Here is a 21526-nt window from a genome sequence, read left to right as displayed (position 1 = left end):
ATGCTGGGTGTGGAGGATGAGGGAGTCTCAGCTCAGGTCTCACCTCCACTAAAGGATGCTCTGGGTACCCAAGCCGGACCTCTGGCACGCCTCAGGGACTGGGCCAGGGCTGAGAAGGGCTTCAGGTGGCAAGCAGACTCGGAGTCCACACTGAAAGTCAGACACTGTGGGGGCTGTCGGGCAGGCCCCACCCCAACGCCCCCGAAGCAAGGTCGTCAGCCTCAGCTCGCAAGGCCTCACTCACAGGGTCAAGGAGATCGCTAAGGCTGGTGGAAAACAGGGTAGGGTGAAGCTGGGGACTTGCTTGAGATGAGCAGGGACAGTGGGGTCAAGGGGTAGGGATGAGACAACTTTCCAAAATTTGTGGAGTATTTACAGGTCTGGGATCAGGGCCCAGGGGCCCATGGTGGATGGGGCTAGCGCCAAACGGGGAAGGGCAATACCCGAGTGCGCCCTGCATCCTTCTCCCACCTCGGGGAGCCCGGCCTCCAGCCCAGGGCCTGCCCGAAGTGAGAAAAGAAGCTCAACATGCGTGGGCCAGCGCCTGCCCGCAGCCCCAGCCTGTGTATAGAGGAGAGAAGGAGGGGAGGCTGGGCTCAGGTGGCCAGGTTGTCAGCCGGGAGGCCGGACATGCGGATCTGGGAGCTGCTCTTGCTCAGGATGGAGAGCTGGGTGCCCCCATTCACCCCGCTGCTGGCCAGGGACGGGTGCCGGTGCTTGAAGTCCACGGTGAAGTAGCGGTTCACCTTCCAGCTCCGCCACTTGCGCTTGATCTCCGCCTGCACCTGCAGGGAGCAACGTGGACAGTCACTTCCGGACAGACAGCAGTCACTTCCAGACAGCGGTCACTTCCGGGCAGACAGTGGTCACTTCCGGGCAGTCAGCGTCTCCAGCCTCATCTACCTGACTGCTCTGCCGGGGCCCCTCCCAGGCTGCCACCGCCACCTCCTGCAATACCCACCGACCCAAATGGCAGCTCGCAGCCCTCCAGGCCACCAATGGGAAAGGAATGCCTCTGAGGAGCTGACCTTAGCCCCTTTTCCCAAGTCACTGCCTGAGCAAGGCCTTCGAATGGCTTCTTGTTCACTCCACGGGCCTTGGCGCTCCTCGGGAAGTGACTAGCTCACAGGATCTTTCAGGGAATCTTAAAAAGCAGGTGCTTGGGGCAGAAAGATCAGGGAAGGAGCACCCCTTCCTTCTCAGACCATTAACAGTGGGCTGCGCATCAGAATTACCTGGAGAGCTTTACAAATCCAGATGCCCCGACCATATCCCAGAACAATGACATCAAAATCTCTGGGGTGAGGCATCCATATGTTGTAAAGCTTCCCCGGGGATTCCAACATGCAGTCAGGCTCGAGGATGGCTAACTAAGGTGCTCTCTGGGTGAACACACCCCCACGTTGCTCTTAGCATGGCATGCACAGGGCATGGCCAGCTTCAGCCTCCACACCCCCCCTCCACAGTCCAGCACCTCTGCGTGGAGCATGGACTGCACGACTGCAAGTGAGTGGTCCTAGCACCCAGCCCTCCAGTTCCAGCTGCCACCTCCCCCACAGGTCTCCTGGCAAGCTCCACATGCTCCCACTCCCTGCCTCCCCCAGCCGCTCCCTGCCGGGCTCCATCGCCTCTCCTTATCTGACCTTTCTGGAGGCTGTCTTGGCAATCTCTGAACCCAGACTTCTTGTTTCTCAGATGCACAAAGGGGAAGCGCCTGCTGAGGTCACACAGCCACAACCCAAGCACAGGTGCAAAGACTCCTACCCACTCTCCACACCCGTCTCCCTCATTCAGCCCCCACTCCTGTCCCAGCACCTCTGTCCTGGACTCTATTCAAAAGCATCACCCGAACAGACTGGAGCAGGAGGCCCTAAGACCGTAGCTCTGGAAATGGAAACTGCGAGAAGGTTTCAGGCCTCTCCCGGGGTCTCTCCCAAGTCCCCAGAATCCCCACTCTACAGGGGATGGGTTTGGGTGGGCAGGTGGGCCTGCTGGGGTCAGTGCTGAACTTTGGGCAGCTCCCCACTCAGCACCCTGCCTGGCACAGCCTCATAAACTATAGGTACTATTTTCTGTGCCTCGGCCTTCCTCTTTCCATTTCTCTTTACTAAGGTGTGTCTTACAGTGCAAGCCCTGCCAGGCAGGAGACACCTTTACAGGTCCAGTTGATGCCTTGCACAGCAGGCAATGTGGGAGAGATTCTGGCACAGGGTGGAGGCTGACAGGAGACCCTAGCACTGCTGCCCTCCCCCAGGAGCCTGGCATTGCCCTGGTCAGGAGAATCAGCTCTGGTGGGCAGCAGGCTATGCCCCTGTCTGCTCCCCAGCAATTCCCACCTCCATTGCTATGAAGCCAGAGGGCCAGAATCTTACCTCCCCATTCAGAAAACAGTAGAGAACAGCCACCACAAAGCCCTAGGGAGAGAGAGCAAAAATAACCTGAGCATGCTAGCAAGGGACCTTGCGCACAGGGAGCATAGGAAGCAGAGGAAATGGGGAATGACACCAGGAAGCAGAAACATACAATGACCTGGATGGGGGGCCCCCTGCCCAGGAATCTGTGGTAAGATGGGAAATTTCTGCTGCACCAAGATGGCCACACCCAGGAGGCCAACTGGCTACACCCCGGCTTTGGATCTCACATTCCCTAGGTCAGATCCTTCCCATCCCCAAGGGCCAGCTCTATCCAACTTTCTGCAAGAAGCCTTTCCTGGATGTCCCCAGGATGTTCTCTGGGCTCCTTAACCAGCTTGCAGGACCCTGAGGGCAGCACCACTCCAGGATAGAACAGACCTGTCTCTTTATCCCCACTCCCTCCCCAGCCCACCCTTCCTTGGCCAGATACTCTTATACACAGCATACAAAAAACACCATGAGTAATTGCTTGACACAGAGTAGGCAGCTAGCTACCCTGCATATGGTCTTTACATGTACTCTTTGTATTTAGAATTCCTGTGCTAAGATAGGAATCCTGGGCTCTGACTCCCAGGCTGGGGCTGCGTCCACACTACTCCCAGCCTCACCAGGCTAAGAATCCTAACAAGTAAAATGGCCTTGAATTAAAATTGGGGGAGGGAGGGATTAAGTCAGATATACTGAATAAGCTTCTGACCATCAAGAAGCTGGATCAAAGAGCTGGGTTAGGGCAAGATGCTCTATCTGGGGACACGCAAGGTTGTCACTGCTGCCTTCACTGACCCACTTGTGCAGCCATCTGTTCATTAACTCACTAGGCATCCTCACACCAACTCGCTCACTCCTTCACTCACACGTTCACAACCCCATGTACTTATGCCTTCAGGCATGGATTCATGGTCGCGCCAACACGCTATTCCCTGGATCATTTATATTTCTGTTTGCTCATCCACATCTTCAGCTCTCTATGGCCAGGTCTTGTGCTGGGGACCCCAACATGGGTAAGACAGAGCTCCAGTGCTCATAAGAGGCATGGTCTACAGGCTGGGAGTCAGGATGTGGACTGGAGAGCACTCTGCTCACACCCCAGGCTGAAGGTGAGGGATGGGCAGCCCAAGGGAGGCCTTGCTCAAAACACCCAGATGTAGCCACAGGAAGATATCAGTGTGTGTTCTCATAGGAGCCCACAGGGTAGACAGCAGAAGGGGCTCTCCCAGCTCCCTTCTTTCTAGTGCTATTTCAGAGATGGAAACGCAAGGTTGAACCTAGGTTAAAGAACTTAGAACCACTGGCTGGTTAAGGGCCACAGCCCTGGCTCCCCATGAGCTCCCCCCCGCCCCCGTCATACCCACTACACCTACCTGGAAGGAGCCCAGCCCCAGCTCAAACACAAGTCTCTCCCTCTTGCTGACATTCTCCGGGGAGAAGGCAAATACCGTGTAGTGGATTCCAAATAGCGGGATGAGCAGCAGGGTGGACCGGGCTAGCCGTCTGTCAGGAGAGAGTAAGACAGTGCTCTTGGGGCTGCCAGGTCTTGATACTGGAGCCCTGGAAGGCAGAGATGCTAGTCCCAGCTCCTCGTTCTTGCCCAGAGCCAGGGCTCCTGTCCACAGACTCAGGATTCTCTCCCAGTGCATGGGGCCTGGGAGAGATGGTGGCCAACACAGCAGGGCTTCCAGAACTCCCTGGGAGGTTCTGGGCCCACATCCCCTCCCTCTCGGCCATGTCAGTATCCTGCAGAACCACTAAAAATGCACATGTGAGTGTGTGGTTTACAGACACCCCTTGTGGGAGGTGCAAAACCCTTGGGAAAAGTGAAATTGGGACCAATATGGAATTCAGAAGGTTTGTGACATGATGGACCCTCAAGCAAAGCACATCGTCTCCTGCTCTGGATGGAAGTTCCACGTACCTGAAAAGAGCTGCCCCTGGGGGGCCACAGAGGCAGTGGCTTTTTCTGAGTCGGGTTGTCAGGGACACTCATGGAGAGTGATGGGGGAGTACTGATGAGGGAGGGGGTGGGGGGCACAGGGGGTGGACCAGAGAAGGAGAGACTCAGGAGGGATCCAAGGAAGGATTTACCGACTCTGGGAATAAACAAGCACCAACTAAGCCAGAGGAACCTACCACCTGGGAAACAGTCAAGGGAAAGGAGGCTGTCCACTTGGAACTTGAGGGGGAAGGGAGAGATAGAGCCAAAGGGACCTCCTTGTGTCCAGAAGGCTGCTCTTCTGGGATTCCTCTGCTTGCCATTGGCTACTAGGCCCAGTGAGGTGGGGCTCTGCTCTGAGGGGCGGGGACACAGAAGCCATGGTATGGAGTCCAAAGGGTCCACATTGCATGTACTTGTGGGTCCTATTCTGTTAGAAGGGGTGTTCCCAGAGGGTCTCCAAGAGTGGGACCCCATCTTTGCCCACCACAGGGTACCGGCTCCCTCTGGATCTCTGGAAGAGCCAGCCCTGCCCTTGCAGGTGTGGTGTGCCCCCTGGGCCATCGGAGTGGGGGTGGTAAGTGGGAGGTCCGGCTCCCCTCCCTCTCAGTTCCTGTCCATGGGGGTGGGCAGTGGGGGGTGGGGGGATGGTCCTTTGATTTGGGACAGTTACACATGTACCCTGCCCTCTTCCCCATCCCAGCCTTTCTGGGAGTCAATGTTCTGTGGAATGCGGGGCCTCCAGATTTCAGGAGAAGGTGAATCCATGGGGTCTGCGTGAGGGCCTTGGCTTCCCAGTTTCGACTGAGAGAGAAGGAAAGAGTGAGGGGGAAGGAAGAAAGAGAAGCAGAGAAGACACAGAGGAAGGGGGAGGAGAGGCCTAAGAAAACCTTCAGGTGGACCAAGGCTCAGCCCTGGAAGCAAGGAGCCCCACGCGGGCCGGCGCCTGCCCCTTCCACCCCTGCCCACAGGCAGCCAGTTCTGCAGGGCCGGGTGCCCTGGACCAGAGCTGGTGCCAACCGGATGCGAGCAGGTCCCACTCTGAGCCCAGGTGTGGTCCTCAAGTGGTCTGTCCACTCTCAGACTGTGGCTCCTTGAAGGTGGGCATGGTGCTGCCTTTACCAATTACCTCCCCCGCCCAGCTCGTGCCCGGCTGGGGGCTCACACTCAGAAGGCGCCTGCCCAGGAAGGGACAAACGAACACACAGGCCATGGGAAAGCCTCAGGGTTCTGAAACCTGACTGTGACCTGGGGCTCGGGCCCTGCTCACCTCCGTGTGCCCCGCGGCCGGCAGCAGAGGCAGCAGGGGGTGATGGCTGAAGAACGAAAGCCCAGAAAGAAGTGGCAGGTGGCTTGGAAACGCAGGCACGTGGGTACCTGCGGGCCCCTCTATGACCCTGCCCGAAGCGGCTACCTTACAAGCAAAGTTTAAGTGAAGGGGCGCCTGGGTGGCTCAGTCGTTGAGCGTCTGCCTTCGGCTCAGGTCATGATCCCAGGGTCCTGGGATCGAGCCCCGCATTGGGCTCCCTGCTCCGCGGGAAGCCTGCTTCTCCCTCTCCCACTCCCCCTGCTTGTGTTCCTTCTCTTGCTGTGTCGCTCTCTGTCAAATAAATAAATAAAATCTTAAAAAAAAAAAAAATTTTAAGTGAAGGGGCTCGGGAGGAAAGGTGGCCCTGGGATGTGCCTGTGGTCCCTGCCCTCCTCCCTCCCTCCCTCCCTCCCTCCACGGACCTGTTTGCAGGATTCGTCCCTGCAGTTTGACAGTTCTTGGAAACCAAAAGGCCAAACCTCTCTAGCTTTCAGGGGAGAGTGGATGGATGGGTTCAGTGTGTGAGAAGCAGGGACCTTCCAGACATGAGCTCAGGCCCTTCCAGTCCCTGGCCAGGTGGCAAATGGCAGCAAGGGCCACACTTTCCCTCCCTGGTGGCTCTGCAGCAGCGCTGGAATAGTCGGGGACTTCTGCCAGGGACCCAGGGCATCCCAGTCACCCCTTTGGTAGATAGGGAAGTGGGGAGGGGCAGACAAGAGGGTCCGAAGTTCTGGGACCTCTACACTTCAGAGCTGACCGGAGGCCTTGGAATGGGGACACGTGGTGTGAGCCTAGGGACCCCTTTGAAGACAGTCACAGAATTACCCTACAATCTGATTAAGCCACGGAGACGGTGACACAGGCCTCGGCCTCTGTCCTTCTGCCCCAGGGAGGCATCGATGGGCAGAAGAGCCCTAAAAAACACAAGGCAGAGCTACTGATGGTCAGAGCTGCCCAAATTATGGTGGGCTTCCCCCACTTCAAGGAATTTCCAAGCAAAGACTGGTCTTCAGTTTGAGATGCCCTGGGGCCTTAGTGCTGAGGACTCCCTGGGTTCAGATCCTTACCCGGCCAGGGATGTGACCTTGAGTGAGTACTTCCCCTCTCTGTGTCCAGTTCTCTCATCTGTACAATGAGGTTATTGCAAGGACCCACCTCACAGGGTCACTGTGGGGATTAAGCCACTTGGCACACGAAGTGTGAGGGACGTTCCTTGGGGTGAGGGTCCTGTCCCACGTAGGGGATCAGTCTACAGGAACTCAAGCTCTAAGGCTCTTAGAAAGAATGTGGTGGTTGCCAAGACTGAAGCCCAGAGAAGCGGGGGATTCAGGGAAAACCACATATCGTGGCAGCAGCAAGGAGGCCTCCTGGCCTCCGCACCAGGCAAGCCCCGCTGCTCCCACCGGGCCCACAGCTCCGTCCCCACAACCTCCCCACCACCCCGCCCCGATGGCTTGAGGTTGCAGAGAACTCACAAGACACACAGACACCAACATGCAACAGCGCAGAAAGCTCGCTCTGTGCCCTCATCCAGCTAGCCGGCAGGTGCAAGCTCCCGGCGGCGGCAGCATGCGGCCCCCTCCCCTCCAGGACTCCCGGCCACAGCCACGCCACGCACACTTACAGAGTTATGGTGGACAGTTCTGACATCTTGCAGGAGTGCTGCTGAGCCCGCTGTGGCTTGCAGTAGCATTTCTGCACGCAGCTGCTGGGTGTGACAAGATCAGCACTTCTGTCAGCTGGGGGCATCGGGCAATGAAGGAACTGAGGTGGACCTAGAGCGACGCGCGGCTCAGGGGAGGGCAGAGGAGCCCAGGTGCGGAGACAGGGCGGGCGCGGTGACACGGAAGAGAATGAGGAAGCCAGGGGCCAAGACATGGTCAGCTCTGGACCTAGAAACGCATGCCCAGACGTGGACGGGTGTGTGCATGGAGACATACGCACACAGCAAGCACTCGCACTGGGTCCACAGCAGGTAAGGGGAGCTGGAGGGCACGTGTGTTCTGAAGGTGGGGGCAGGCCTGGGTCTCAAGCAGGGGCCTGGAAGCTGTCCACTGAGTCAGCGCCAGGCTCAGAGCACGGCCTTGCCGGAGGTCCCTCGGCAAGATGGGCGGCTGGAAACACATGCCTGGGCTGACCCAGCCTGAATCAGGCCAGTTCTGGCCTTGGGTGTTCACTGGTCTTTCTCCTCTATATCACTCGCTCTTCCGCCTGGACCTCCTCCTCTCTGAGTTCCCAGGCAGCTCAGCGTGGGCAAACCGGGGCAACAGAGGTGGGATGGATGGAAGAGATGGCTAATTAACCTAAATCTGCGCTATCCAATAGGACAGCCATGACCCATCTGCAGCTATTTGAATTAAAATTAAATTAAATTAGAAATCCACTTTCCTCAGTAACCCTAGCCACATCGCAAGGGCTCAACAGCCACACGTAGTTAGTGGCTCCCACATTGGACAGCATGGTCTAGGGCATGTCGATCCCTGCTGAAAGTTCTACGGCACGGTGCTGGGCTAGACTTCCTGATCAAAGTCCAACAGGCAGGGGCTGAAGGCTGACAGGGGCACGTTTTGGGCACTGGCCCACTGCCTGCAGAAACAAATCATCTTAAAGGAGGCATCCACAGGGGAGCCCCAGGTGAAAGGCTTGCTCTATATTCCACTGGGTGAGGCACAGAGCTTCTACTTCCTCAGAGAAGTCAGGGTGAATTTCCATCTGTTCTAGCTCTTCACGGGTCCTGCTTATGCTTGGGTGGGGACAAGCTGCAGAAACTTCTTTTCCTTCTCTCATAAGCATGTTCTTCCGGGATCGAAGGCTGTGTCACCTCATCAGACGGCAGAAGAGTGGCGGCCTCCACAAACCCTCCTCGGGCACCATGTGGCATGGAGCCCCTAGCACCTGCAGGTGACCTGAGCTGAGGGGATCTAACGCACATGGGAACAGAGACACACAAAGAGACCAGACCTTGGGCATTTCACCGATTCGTAATTTGTGATTCCGGCTCTTTGAGAGTAAGTCTGAAGGGCCTTGACATGTGCAGACATGTCATTTTGCTGAGGCAAGAATCAGTCACACACTTAAAAGATGAGGCAAGCCGAGGTCCCCCCAGGACCCTTGCCTCTGTCAAGTGCATGGTTTTCGTTTAAAAACTGGCACCCCTTGGTTCACACCGCACGGTGGGGTGGGCACTACTGGCCCACCTTACAGATGTGGGATGTGAGGGGACGGCATGATGCTCTCCCGCCCAGACCAGCGGCATTAGCACCACCTGCGAGCTTCTTAGAGATGCAGAATCTTAGGTGCCACCCCAGGCCTGCAGACTCAGTATCCACCTTTCCACAAGGTCCTGAGGTGATCCACAGACAACTCAAAGCTTGAGAAGCACTGTTGTGAGGAAGTCATGTATTTGAGAAGTTTCTTCATGTGTCCTCAGTGAATGTCAGAGGTCTGTTTCATATACATACGAAGAGATGGATGGACACGTGTAAGTGTTTTTCTCACAACTTAAAAGAACTTAATTGGACATTCAGGAATGGGAGCCATTCTTGTCTCCAGATTTATCCCTGCCTGGCCCAGATCGAAAGGTTGGCTACTTTCTCCTATAGCCAGTGGCCTGATTCCTCAACCGTGGCCTGGTTGGCGCCCAGGAGCCTGAGAGCCCGAACCTCAGGTGCAGCCCCCTACGTGCCAGGCTTAAGCCCTCACCCTGAATTCTAAAGCTTCAGCTGCTCTCCTCTGAGACGGCTCCTCCTTGAGCTCCCAAAGGGTTGTCCCTGCCCTTCCTGGGCCCTGGTCACAGTAAACACAGACTCCTCTGATTTCTTCAGAGTATGCCAAAGGCCACTTAGTGGCAAGTGAGCTGGGAGATCAGACCCCCGGTAAAGATGTGGGTCTCTGATGGGAGGGGCAGGACAAAGTAGGGGAGGGGGGCTGATGCCTGGGAGGGCTCTCAGGAGAAGGATCTAGGGACAAAGGTAAGTGCCCTTCCTCCCAAACACTCCACTTCTCCCAAAACTTCAATGGCTCTGTGCAAAAGGACCCACTGAAAAGAATACAAAAGGGTGGCAGAAAAGCCAGAGACAGGTGTGACAAAGGCAGAGATGTCGTAACCTCTAAAATGTTACTACGACTGGTGCAAAAGGGGAAAGGAATTTAATCAAGAGGAAGACATAACCCTAGACTGGCTGGTGAGCTCAGTTCTGATTTGGACCCAAGGGAAGATAAGAAACAGGCAAAGGTGCTGGGTGGGAATGGATCGGAAGGCTGGAGATCCCCACAGCAGGTACAGGGCCCGTGCCTCCATCTGGAAACCAGGGAGCCTTGGCTCACAGGCCTGGTTCTGCCAAGGCTTTGCTGTGTATCTGCAGGAAGGTCAAAGCCACTTCTGGGTCTCAGCACTCCCGTCTATAACCCAGGGAGGAAGCACATGGTTTCTTCGATCCCCGCTTTGGTCACAGGCTAACCTCCATGGATGCTCTGGTGCTTTTCGTGTGCAGAGCTACCCGGGCTGGCTGTACGTAGCCCCAGGGAATACCCGACAGAATGCTAGACAGAGACCCCTGTGGGGGAGCTCTTGGAGGGCAGCACCCCTGTCTATTCCGCCCTGCTCCTAGTGATCAGTGCAGCACTGGGTCACTTGGCAGGCCTGCAGAACATCTGTCTGAACTGAACCTTCCCCATGGGGTCCCTCGTGGTACTAAGATGGTGTATACCCCCGGAACCCTGGCCCAGTGCCCAGGGAAGCACTGCACACCACACTGGTACTCCAAACCAGAAGCTCAGCTCAGTAGATCTTGGAGCTTCCCTGCCCACTGCTACCTCCTCCCCCACCACTGAGGACAAGCTCACGCTCTGTGCCCCCTCCCCAGCCTGGCGGGGCCAGGCAGTCAGGGCGCCTGAGCTCAAGGCTTTGTCTAGACTCTGACTTGCTGGGTGGTCTCAGGTGGTACCACTTTCCATCTCTGGGCCTCAGTTTCTCCATCTGCAAAACAGGAGTAACCATTCCCCGCTGCTGATCCTTAACAGGAGTTGTGAGGATGGGTGCTCCTAGACAGGGGAGGGGTGCTTTGGAAGTCGAAAATGGAGCCCCACATGAACTGGAGGCCTTAGGCTGTGGGCTGAGTTCCTGGACTGACAGCTTCCTGGCTGCATTTCTTGCCATGACAGAGCCTGTCTTTAGAGTCGGTGCCGTCCTTCAGACACCGGGTATGAAACAGCCCTGCTGACTATCAACATCACAGTGTCTCTTCCCTTCTCCTTCCTTTACCCCAAGAGGCCATGCAGACCTGCTCTGTGAGGTCCCCAAGGGAAATACGTGTGGGGTTTCCCTCCCCCACCTCAGAGCCAAGAGGTGGCTTCCCACGCCCATCCTGCATCAGGGAGACCGTTGGGAGGACAGCCAGCTCCTGGAGGCAGGCGGTCTCAGCACACTCGGTGCCCGCCCGGGAAGCTCACTCTCCCCTTTCTGAGCCAGCTGGCTTCTCACAGAGCTAAGGGCCGGAAAGGGCCGACTAACCCTGACCCCAGCCTCAGGCTGAGCCCTAGCCCCCACCCCAGACCAAAGGGAGCCAGAGCACAGGCCAAGCCCTGACCCAGGCCCACGCTCCATGCCTGGCCACTGCCCAAGGCCTGAGGCCAGCCCCTCGTTCTGTCAGGAGCATCAGGTGAGGGCATGGGTGGCTCAGCGCCGCCGCCCCCTGCGGGGGTCCAAGCCCCCAACAGAAGCCATGTCTCAAACCCTTATCATCTGAGCAGCTAGAACCAACCTACAGGAAAGGGAGTGAATGCTGGTCTGAGGGCACCGGCAAGGGGTCCTCTCGGGCTTTCTTGGGGACTCCCAGGCTTATATTTGTTCTGGAAACAGAGGGAAAAACCGGAAAGCTGTTGTGGGCAGATCTGAAGGGGCTTCTCAGCCCCGCGCATACCTCTGGTGGCCCAAGGGGACTCGGGCACTGCCCTGAAACCTCCTCTTTCACCAGGTCCTGCCCCTTCCCATCCCCCCCATAGTCTCCCCTCTCCGACAGCAGACACCTCCCGGGCCCAGCGCACTCCGGGTGGGGCAGTTCTCTACAAGGCTGGATCCCACTGGGGCTTCTTCTTCCAGGAAGCCTTGTTTATACACTTATTTAGCACCATCTCTCATCTGTAACTTCCTGGACGACAGGAAAGACGGTGCAGTCAAGCTTAGAGCCAAGGGCCCTGCTATACCAGAGCTATGACTTCGCCTGTTCCTACTGGATTCATTTCACTTCACTGACAACTAGTTCTCTCAGCTGTAAAATGGGGATTATCCTGAACAGTTGGTGACTCAGCCCACCAGATTCACCGGGTGTTTCTGAGCATTAAATGTGCATGGACTGAGCGGCAAGTGCTGCTAGGAGCTCTGCAATCCCCAGCAGCATCGTCACTTTGATTATCCCTCACTGGGTCTCCCTGACCCTGCAAATGCTCACATATGTTGCTAAATTTCATAGGATCAAGTTGGTCCCTTATCCCGCATGAGCCCTCCCCCCTGGCTTGGAGACCACATCTGAGCTTTCCATCTCTGGGGCTTCAGACGAGCAACGGAAGCAAACCAACTAGCTGGTTCTTTAAACACTGGCACTTAAACGTATAAACCATTTGACAAACGTTTGTCTATGCATCAGGAAGCCTGGAAGACCCTACAGCTCCAGGTCTGTGGTAACTTGCAAGCTCCCAGCCCCACCCTTCTCTCCACCAGACCCTGGGGCTTCTTGCTGCCTGAGCTGAAGTGTGTGTCAGGGGCCGTGGAGTGTCCTTATTTAGGATGCAGCTGGGCCCCTGTGTGCATCCCTGCACAGGCGGGGGGAGAGGAAGCGGGGAGAGCCTGCCAGAGAAGAGATCCCAGGAACCAAAGAAGAAGAAACACTTCCTACCAGGAAGCAGAGAGTGGGGGGAACCAAGGCTAGAGCTCAAAGGAGAGAAGAGGCCGGCTTGGCTACTGCTAGCCTCAGATGTCTGAAATGACCGCGTGGGAGCAGACACCAGGGCAGGAAGGCTGACGCCAGACGGGGACATGAAGGGAGCACAAGGGCCCTGTTTTGTGGTTCTGGAGACTAAGGCAAGGATGATCCTTCGAGGGCAGTTAGTTGCAGGGAGCCAGCCCCACGGACCCCCCAGTGCCTGGTCTCAGAGACTTTATGACTTATATGCATGAACAATTTTTGACGACATAACACATACATATAAGCATGGGTTGGTAAAAACTTGCAAAAACGTGGAAGAAAAAAGACAGTAAATGGATAGCAAAAAAAAAAAAAAAAGGTGGAGGGTCTTTTCCAATGTAATGTAATCATCCTAAATGCAGGGAAAACAAGGCTGACCAACCCAGGCCCTGGGCAGATCCCCCACTCCCACAGGAAGGACTTCCACAAGGGGAGGTGCCCAAGTTGTACCTACAGACCAAGGGCAAGCTCTGCCTCCCTGGGGAAGCCCCAAGGAGAGGAAGGACCTGGGACTGGTCTGTGGATCCTGCGTCCCCTTCTGTCCAGGACAATGGTCAGCTGGGGTCTCTCTGCTGTTCCACTTATCCATTGGCAGCCACCAAGGCTCTGAGCCCCTGGGATGGGGTCACCAATGAAGGCAGGACCAATCCCCCACCAATGCCACGAGAAGACCTCGGCCCCTTCTAATCCGCCCCCTTCTTAAAAAACTGAGGAGGCAACAAGGTAGAAAACCATACGGTTTCTACCTTGCCCACGGAAAGAACCCTAGACTGCGCTCCGATGTTCTGTGCCCATCTGGCCCTTCCAGCCAACCACAGGGGATCAACCTTGCTCCCCGGCATCAGAAGTGTACCCATACCCCATACACCCAGCTGGTCATTCTCCTGATCATCAGGCAAGATGTGTGAAACAGAAGGTACTTAGTCTGGTTCAGAACAGGTGGAGGGCTGGGGGAAGGCTGACAGAGCAAGTGGGGCATGCTGTTAGGGATGTGACTACAAAAATACTTGTAGAAAACAAGCCAAATGGTCATGGAAATGGAGAAAATGCTACACTCAATGTTAAGGGTTGCCCGCAAACCCCATCGATCTCACACATATCAACTGTCCCTCTGCTCAGGGAGGAGGGAGTTGCAGGAGGAAGACCAGACCCAGAGATAGAGCTGCCCTGAAAGAAGGTGGAGAAGAGAAAGGACTCCCCCCTTCTAATACCCAGACCAGCAAAAATGTCCACCCGGCTTGCTAGTGGGGGTTGAGCGACTTGTACACGCTGGACTGGTGGTGGGGACATCATGCAACAGTGCATCCAGTGGCATTCATGAACTTCCCATAGTCCCCAAATCCCCAAAGGAAATCCAACTACTAAACAGCTAAGACCCTAATTACCCTAAGGATAATACCAGATTCTGGTATTTTCCATCTTGATTCCTAGTGGGACACAGGATCTGACCGTCTCATCCTCTCTCTCTTCCCTCCCACGTAATCACCATGCAGATTAGCAACTGGGTTGGCTAAAGGATAGGCAGGCAACTACATTTTAAAAGCACTTTAATCAGAAAGAAATCAGAAAGAAATGCCCCTGCTAGTCTACCCTGCCAGCAAAACCTAGGCCTTCTCCTGTGACCTGAGTGCAGGGCCCACACAGCTGTTGGAAGGGATGATGGTGTTCACATAATGGTACTTACAAGTAGATGCTGGATTCATTGCCTCCCATGTCTGGAGACTGAAGTTTCTGCACAAGGATGATGATGATGCCAATGAAGAGCACAAAGTTAACCTGAAGAGCAAAGAAAAAGTAGATGGAAATGATTCCGGGCAAAGACTTTCCACACCCCTGCCTTTGCCTGGACTGTTATTGCCCCAACAGGACCCTCCACAATCCAGTCAAAATCCCTTCTAGACTTATAATCCAAGATGGCGGCATGAGAACACTCATTTACCTCACCACTTACTATTGCTAAAATGACAGAAAAGATAGAAGAAAAAGAATTTCGTAGAAGTACTGAGGAATAGGAAAGATTATCATGAGTGAGCCAGAAGAGTAGGCAATTTCTAGAAGAGAAAGAGCAAATAGGATCAGGGTCATGGAAAACAATACCAAACAGAGAAGAGGTTCCTGCAGAGGTGGAAACTGTCCTCTGGAGAAACTCCAAGTTCAGGGTAATGGAACATGGGGAACAAGAATGGACAACCATAAGCATTATTAATTAAAGTACTGCCTGGGAATGGCAGTAACAGCATTTACCTTCAGAAAAGATCAGGGATGAAAATCTCTCTAAACAGTGAGAAGGGGGGGAGGACGGGGAGCAAATAAATAGAAACAAGGCACAAGGAGAGGACCACAAGGCAACAGCCTCCAAATGTAGCCAAAGCAGCTACAGCTGGAGAAAAAAAATGTAGGGCTTGATACTAACTTATGAAAAAATAATAAATACTGAAGATAAAACAACTAAGCATTCAAATCAAAAGCTAGGGGGAAAGTGCCACACATTTTACTTTCACAAGAAGGAAATTAATAAAGATAAAAATTCATTATAAAAAATAGGGAGAAAAGTGGAGTTGATCGATAAAAACTTTATTTTGGGGTCTGGCATTGTTGGTTTGTTTCCACGTGCTCCACAAAGGCAGTTCTCTAAGTCTTCTTCCCCACGACCAGCCCAGGGCCTGAACAGTCCTGGGAATTCAGCACAGTACCTGCTGCTCACTGCATAGGTTAGTCAAATCCAAAAGGAGAAAATACCATTAAATAAATTTAGGGATGAGAATGAGGACAACAGATGTACAGAATATTTTAAATCATAAGAGAAAAACAAAATGGGAAAATTGAAAGAAACAAAATCAAATCAAGAAGATGTAGAAAATCTGAGTAGAGAAATGACCTTAGGAGAAATTTAAAAAGCAATCAAAGATGCATGCATTAAAAGGCATTGGGCCCAGATTACTTTACAGACCAGTTTCACAACACCTTTAGGGAAGATGTCATTTACAGACTACTTCATTGTTTAAAAGCAAATAAAAAGACAACCTCACAAATTGCTTATCAAGCTAACAAAACTCTGCTACAACAAAGAAAACATACAAATACACAACACACACACACACACACACACACACACACACACAAAACCAGAGAACTTACAAAGAGCAATGCAAAAACTATAAACCAAATATTAACAAATAGAATTTAGTAGTGCATTAAAAGAACAAACAGATCATGGTCATAAAGGCTTATATCAGAAATGCAAAAAAAAAAAAAACAAACTCAAAAACAAAACCAAAAAAACCCAAGTCTACTAATATTTCATAGAATACAAGTAGACTATACTGAATGTTCATGATAAAGTGACATTTCAACATAATTGAGAAACAAGGGTCTATTTAATAAAAATAATTGAAAGGGTGGAATATCTATCTACTGGGAGAAAAGAAACTAAAGATGATTAGATAACATTTCAGATCAGACAAAGAAATAAAAATTTAGCTAGATTCAGGACATATCTATAATAATACAATCCATAAACATGTTATAAAACAACTAAGAATACTTTTATGTCTTAGGATTGGAAAAGCCTTCCATAATGAGAAATAAGTTCCAGAATTTACAAAGACAAAGCCTGACAGTTTGTATAAAATTATGCAGACTTGGAAATATACTTGTAACATGCTTAACAGATAAAGCGTTACTATCTTTCAAACAATTAGAAAGACAATTGAGCAAAGCAAGCAAAAGAGAAATGAGCAAGAGAAATAAACAGGTAATAATCAGAATAAAAACAAATTGTCAATAAATGTTTGGGAAAAAGTACCTCACTGTGCTAGCAATATGGAGAAATTCACATTAAAACAATGAGCTACCATTATCCCCCAGGAGCCTGAGCAAAAATTTAAATGATTGATGTTACAAGCACAGACAATGATAAGAGGTACGCTTTCCAACCCATCAATTCCATTTCTAGAGATTTAGTTGAAAGGAATGCTCATGCTCAAAACAGTGCACAGAATTGCTCCTAGTAGCATCTTTCATTATGAGGAAAAATGAGAAAATATAAATGTCCAACACATTTAACTAGCGTATCCATGTTGCCATATATAATGTAGCCAGGAAAAAGGAGAAGGCTGGCTTGTGCAGTAACCTCTGTATTTGTCTCCTTCTCCTGCTTTCTGCCCAGGCCCCCGTCTCTTCCTCATCCTTGTCCCAAGGATACTCACCATTATGGAGCCAACCACAGGGCCTTTGATCACCCACCACAGAGCTGTGTTGTCATTCATATCCCAGCAGCTGAAAGACAGACAGACGGAGAGAAAGAAGAGAGATTAAGCTCAGGTCTGGGAGCCTGCAAGCCAATGCCCCCGGCCCCTTTGTGGCGCTTTGCCCCTGCAGCTCTCTGACCAGGGGCTGGCTGGAGAGTTTCCAGGCATGCTGCAGACCCAAGCCCAGTTCTGGTTCTTCTGGCGCCTTGGTCCTTCCCTCTGCTCCCTGTCAAGGCAGGGAGTGAAGCCCCATAGTTAGAATCACCAATGGGCTCCTGGGCAAGGGCCATGTTTCCCCTTCAGGACTGTGAGGGTGTGACCTCACCCTCGACACCCTTCTTCCCCTCCCTAAAAGGAAAACAGACACTCAGAGCTGGGCCCAGAAATACAGAGGGACTCTGAAAACCTTGCACATTCTCACTAGGTTCTGGCTGAGATGTGGCTGGGTGGGTCCACCCGTGGTGCAATCAGGGTGCAGGCAGGGGCTGGGGATGGGGGTGCAGTCTGGGCAGCCACTGAGACCCACCTGTAAGAACCTACTCGGGGCTCTGGCCCTAGCTCTTGGGCACGTACTCACCCTGTGTCATCGAAGTAGAGCCTCAGCATAGCCCACACAGACACACACACAGTTGGGGTCCCTGGGAGAACAAAAAAAGGAGCCTGGTGATAACAGGAAAACCAACAGGCCCTGGGGTCCCCTCAGATTTGGGGCCCCTGGGAGCCACTGTCCCCCAGTCAAACAGGGGTTCTGGCCCATGGGGCAGGTCTCCCTTTCAGACCTGGAGTCTTGGGGACCCTAACTGTCCCTCACACCTGTGCCTCCTGGGGGTCCCCAGGCCTTTGGCTATCTTACTTCTCAGGATTCCTGAGCATATCACATCCTCCAGACGGTGGGCTTTCTATGGGCAGGAAGAGCAAGAAAGGGTCCAAGAACCAGAGGTGTGGCATCTGCTACGGGAAAAGACAGCGCCTCCCTCCTTTGACCTAACACTCCCTGACAGCAGCACCGAGGATGTACCTGGCCTTGAGGCCTGAGTCTGTCCGGGCCACAGCCAGTGACCTACCCCAGCCTATAATGGTGTACCAGTAGAAGTATCTCCTCTCAGGAAAGAAGGTCTCCACTAGCAGGGTGAAGAGGTACAGACCCTCGATGAACAGCCAGAAGTAGTTTGACACGACACAGTAGTGGAAGAAAACCATTATGGCCTTGCATTCCACCTGCGGAGAGGGTGGGGAGGGTGAGGGAGGCCGGAAGCCCCCTCTGCTGCCCCCCACCCCCAGCCCTGAAAGTCCTGCCCAGCAGGAGCAGGGAGAAACCAGAGGGCCCTTCAGCTCTGGCATGCTTGGGCTCAAACATCCCATGGATCTAAAAGACTCCACATTCCTGGATTCGAAGAGTTAAAAATGGCAGCATCCTGTGATTCTGAGTCGAAGCTGCCCATGGAGGCAACTCTACATGTGTCAGAAAAGGATGGGGGTAGGGTGAGCACGGGGCCCGCTCCCCTCCCTAGGCTCCTTCTCCAGCCCCTCCAGGTAAGGGGAGTACAGAGGAGCCCGCAGGAGGCTCCTGAGTCAAATAAAGATTTTAGACATCAAGGGGGAGACTCCCGGCCCCCAGAAATCTCAGACAGATCCCCCTGCCCCCTCCACATGTGCCCCCTTGGGTCAAGACCCTGTGCTCTGGGCTGTTCTTTCCATCTTATTCCATCAAAACCTATCTCCTCTGCTCACCTCCAAAGTTATGAGAACTGGGGAGATGGTCTGGAGAGACCCAAGCCAAGCAGCCCCTCGGCTCTGCCACCGGTTAGTTAAATGACCAGGGGCCCGGAAAACCCTCTCTCTGAGCCTAGTTCCCTTCTTGGGCAAGCGAGACTTGGCGTTTCCACCCGACCCTCCACATCTGCTCGGCCAAGTACATACACAGACTGAGGGACAGAAAAGGACACGGAGCAGGGGTCTCGCGGGTTACTAGCAACTCATGGTCATTCCCGGATTTCTGCATTCACTGGGGACAATGTCTTCGCCCGCGCGAGAACACCTGGATGGTGGGGGGAGGGGGGGGAAGTCACAGGGAAGGGAGCCCCGGAAGGGCCTTCCCACCAGGGGTCAGCGCACTCACCGTGGAGATGAAGCAGTGGTTGTTGTCCTGCTCCGCGTAGAGGATCCAGTCCTTGATGAAGACGGAGATGGCCCTCAGCATGAATGACACGAACAGGTTCATGTGGATGAAATTGCGGGTGCAATGTAGCTTCCTACACCAGCAGGCCGGGGGAGGGAGAGGCCTTGAAGCAACAACCCCACAGCAGCCCCTCCTCCGCTCCGAGATCTGCTCCGGGCCAACTCCGCGGCTCTGTCTCAGGGGCTCCCCACCTTCCCACCTCCTTCCCACCCCTCTAAATCCTCACTCACTGCCAGGCCTTTGTTGCCTGGCTCCACGACTCTGAGAGACCAGACCTCCCCCTCCTGTGGCCTCTGTCCATCTAGACCAGGAAGATAAACGTGAGGCATGGAGGTCTCCTGCCCAGGGTCCGCCCATGGCCCTGGGCATGTCAGCTGCCCTCTCTCAGATCGAGTTTCCCATCTGTTATCAGAGGGGTGGGGGAACTGCCTTCTAAGGGGCCTCCAGGGCTGACATCCAGGGGAGAAGGTAGGAGTGGGTGGGACAGAGTAAGGGCTCCGAGCTAGGGGGTGCTGCACTGGCTTGAACGCTGCTGGTATGTGTCGGGGGTCCTTACCGGAAACGACACAGGATGACCATGGCAGTGGTGAGGGTGACAAGGGATGTGCTGTAGCCAACTGTGTACAGGGCCTTGACTGACAGGTAGTAATAATCCTGGAGCAAAGCACAAAACGTCCAGGGCTCCACATGGGGCTTGCCCCAGCCCCCAGCGCCCTCGGGCCAGGGCCTGCCCACCCCAGCGGTCCACCACCCAGCTCCTCCCTCCTCTCTTCTCCTCTTGCTGATCTCACCTCCTCCTCTCCCCCCCCCCGAGTGCCTCTTCTACCCTGCCCCCCACCCCATCCCCCATGAGCTTCTGCTCCCCTCCACAGTGTCTGTACTCTGCCTATGCTCAGTAAATGCTTGCTGAATGCCAGAGCACTGACCAATCAGAACAGGCATCACCTTAGCCTGGAGAAGCTCCCAGGAGGCCCCCTGCTGGGCCCTGCCTCAACCCTTCAGTCACAGGAAGGACGTGTGTCCTGGAAGAGTAGCCAGGGAGGTAGGGGCCGTGTAGTGGGGGCTGGGGGAACTCAGGAAGCAAAGCAGATGCTCCTTGGCCCAGAATGAGTGAATGAAGGCCTTGCCCTCCGTGCATCTGGCTTGGGTACACAGCAGGGGCTCACGTGCTGCCTAGGGACACGTAGGCCCAACAGGAGCCAAGGCCTTGGTGGGGACACCCGGTCACCAGCCTCCTCAGCCCCACCCCTGCCACTTCCCCGTGGGGACAGCCACTCACCTGGTCCCCGGGCTCGTATTCATCATAGTCATCAAACCCACACGCGTCTACGTAATGAGGGAACGGCTCTGACCATCCATCCTCAGTGCAGTTCCGGCTCACCACCCTCATGTCTGCAGTAGAACAAAAACTCAGTGGGGCATGGGAATGATTTAAGAAAACCCTGCAATTCTTACTTGAAAATTACTTCTTAAGTGAGAATTTCTAGAAACCCATATGCGCATCTGGGAAGATGGTGATTGAAGGTTCATGAAATTTTCCACCATCCGCGGGAACATAGCAATTGCTGGTGGCCTCAAGCTCAGCCTTTACACGAAGGACACTGGGGAGGACAAGGCACAGCCGATCTCTTAACAAGGGCTGAGGGGACCGGGCCTCCCTCTCTTCTGGAACTGGCAAACGCTCACTGACCAAAGGCCGGAGCCTCTTCCCTAGGCCCTGGGTCAGCACTTGTCAAACGTCGGTGAACAGGCATGAATGATGTGCGATCACCGTTGCAGACTCCAGCCGCCAGCGCACTCCAACCCCCGGATTCTGGTCCAGGAGTCAGCTCAGGCGACTCTGGAGCTGGAGTGCCCTTCAAACATCAGGAGCTCTGAGCCTTGCAACAGCTGTAAGATCCCGCACCAAGGGGATACATGCATGGCTTGCTTGCTTAACAAGGACCAGACCTCCATTAACCTAGCGCCAGATCTTATTAAGATATGTATTTAGGTTTAAAAAAAAAAAAAAAAAAGAAACTTTTGTCTTCCCAGGTTTAGAGGTCTGTTTCCTGTCACTAACGTACTTTAATTTCCTTTTGATAGACTGTAAAGGCCATTTTGTAGGACACCAAAGGGGAGGGAGTCATTTACAGTCTGTAGGGTGGAATCTAGATTGGTTTTGGCCCCGCCTGGGGCCTTTTAGCCTTTAATGATTGCTCGTTTTATCTTCCCCTCTCCTGATTGTCTGTAAGGGTGAACCACGGCCATCCCGTGGAGGGGAGAAGGCAAGCAGCCCCCTCTGCCTCCAGCCCTGGACTGTGGCCCCAGACCGACCCCTGTTCCCAGACTGGCTTCCTGGGAGTTTACCTGGTATCTTAGGGCACGTGGCAATGGTTCTTTCTTTCACAGGATTCAGGGGCCAGGAACTTGTGTAAAACAAGACACTTCCACAGAAAAGGAGCTCCAGCACCCATGTTGCTGGAAAGCTCCCCCTGCTGTG

At 53.9% G+C, this 21526-nt stretch overlaps 1 protein-coding gene across 8 annotated transcripts in view; it reads right to left on the bottom strand.

Moving 5' to 3' along the window:
- Positions 1 to 596: 596 nt before the first annotated feature.
- The window catches only part of ADCYAP1R1 (ADCYAP receptor type I), a 39617-nt gene continuing 18687 nt past the window's right edge, over positions 597 to 21526 (bottom strand). For 2 of the 8 annotated variants that reach the window (XM_028119340.2, XM_088018697.1), the window contains 11 exons: positions 20324 to 20436; positions 19601 to 19698; positions 18985 to 19117; positions 17930 to 18083; positions 17443 to 17503; positions 16824 to 16893; positions 14300 to 14391; positions 7278 to 7361; positions 3776 to 3905; positions 2373 to 2414; positions 597 to 785 (listed from right to left, as the gene is read on the bottom strand). In XM_028119340.2, the coding sequence (XP_027975141.1) occupies positions 597 to 785; positions 2373 to 2414; positions 3776 to 3905; positions 7278 to 7361; positions 14300 to 14391; positions 16824 to 16893; positions 17443 to 17503; positions 17930 to 18083; positions 18985 to 19117; positions 19601 to 19698; positions 20324 to 20436 (1166 nt within the window). Of the gene's footprint in view, positions 786 to 2372; positions 2415 to 3775; positions 3906 to 7277; positions 7362 to 11419; positions 11504 to 14299; positions 14392 to 16823; positions 16894 to 17442; positions 17504 to 17929; positions 18084 to 18984; positions 19118 to 19600; positions 19699 to 20323; positions 20437 to 21526 lie in introns of all 8 variants that reach the window. The other 6 variants (XM_028119343.1, XM_028119342.2, XM_088018695.1 and 3 more) reach the window with 5 other exon arrangements.

Source organism: Eumetopias jubatus, unplaced genomic scaffold (assembly GCF_037043125.1).
Source record: "Eumetopias jubatus isolate StellerSeaLion01/CBP00866 unplaced genomic scaffold, mEumJub1_p1.0 scaffold_14, whole genome shotgun sequence".
Lineage (NCBI taxonomy): Eukaryota > Metazoa > Chordata > Mammalia > Carnivora > Otariidae > Eumetopias > Eumetopias jubatus.
The sequence above is the reverse complement of the archived record's forward strand: the minus strand, read 5'-3'. Positions and strand labels throughout refer to the sequence as shown.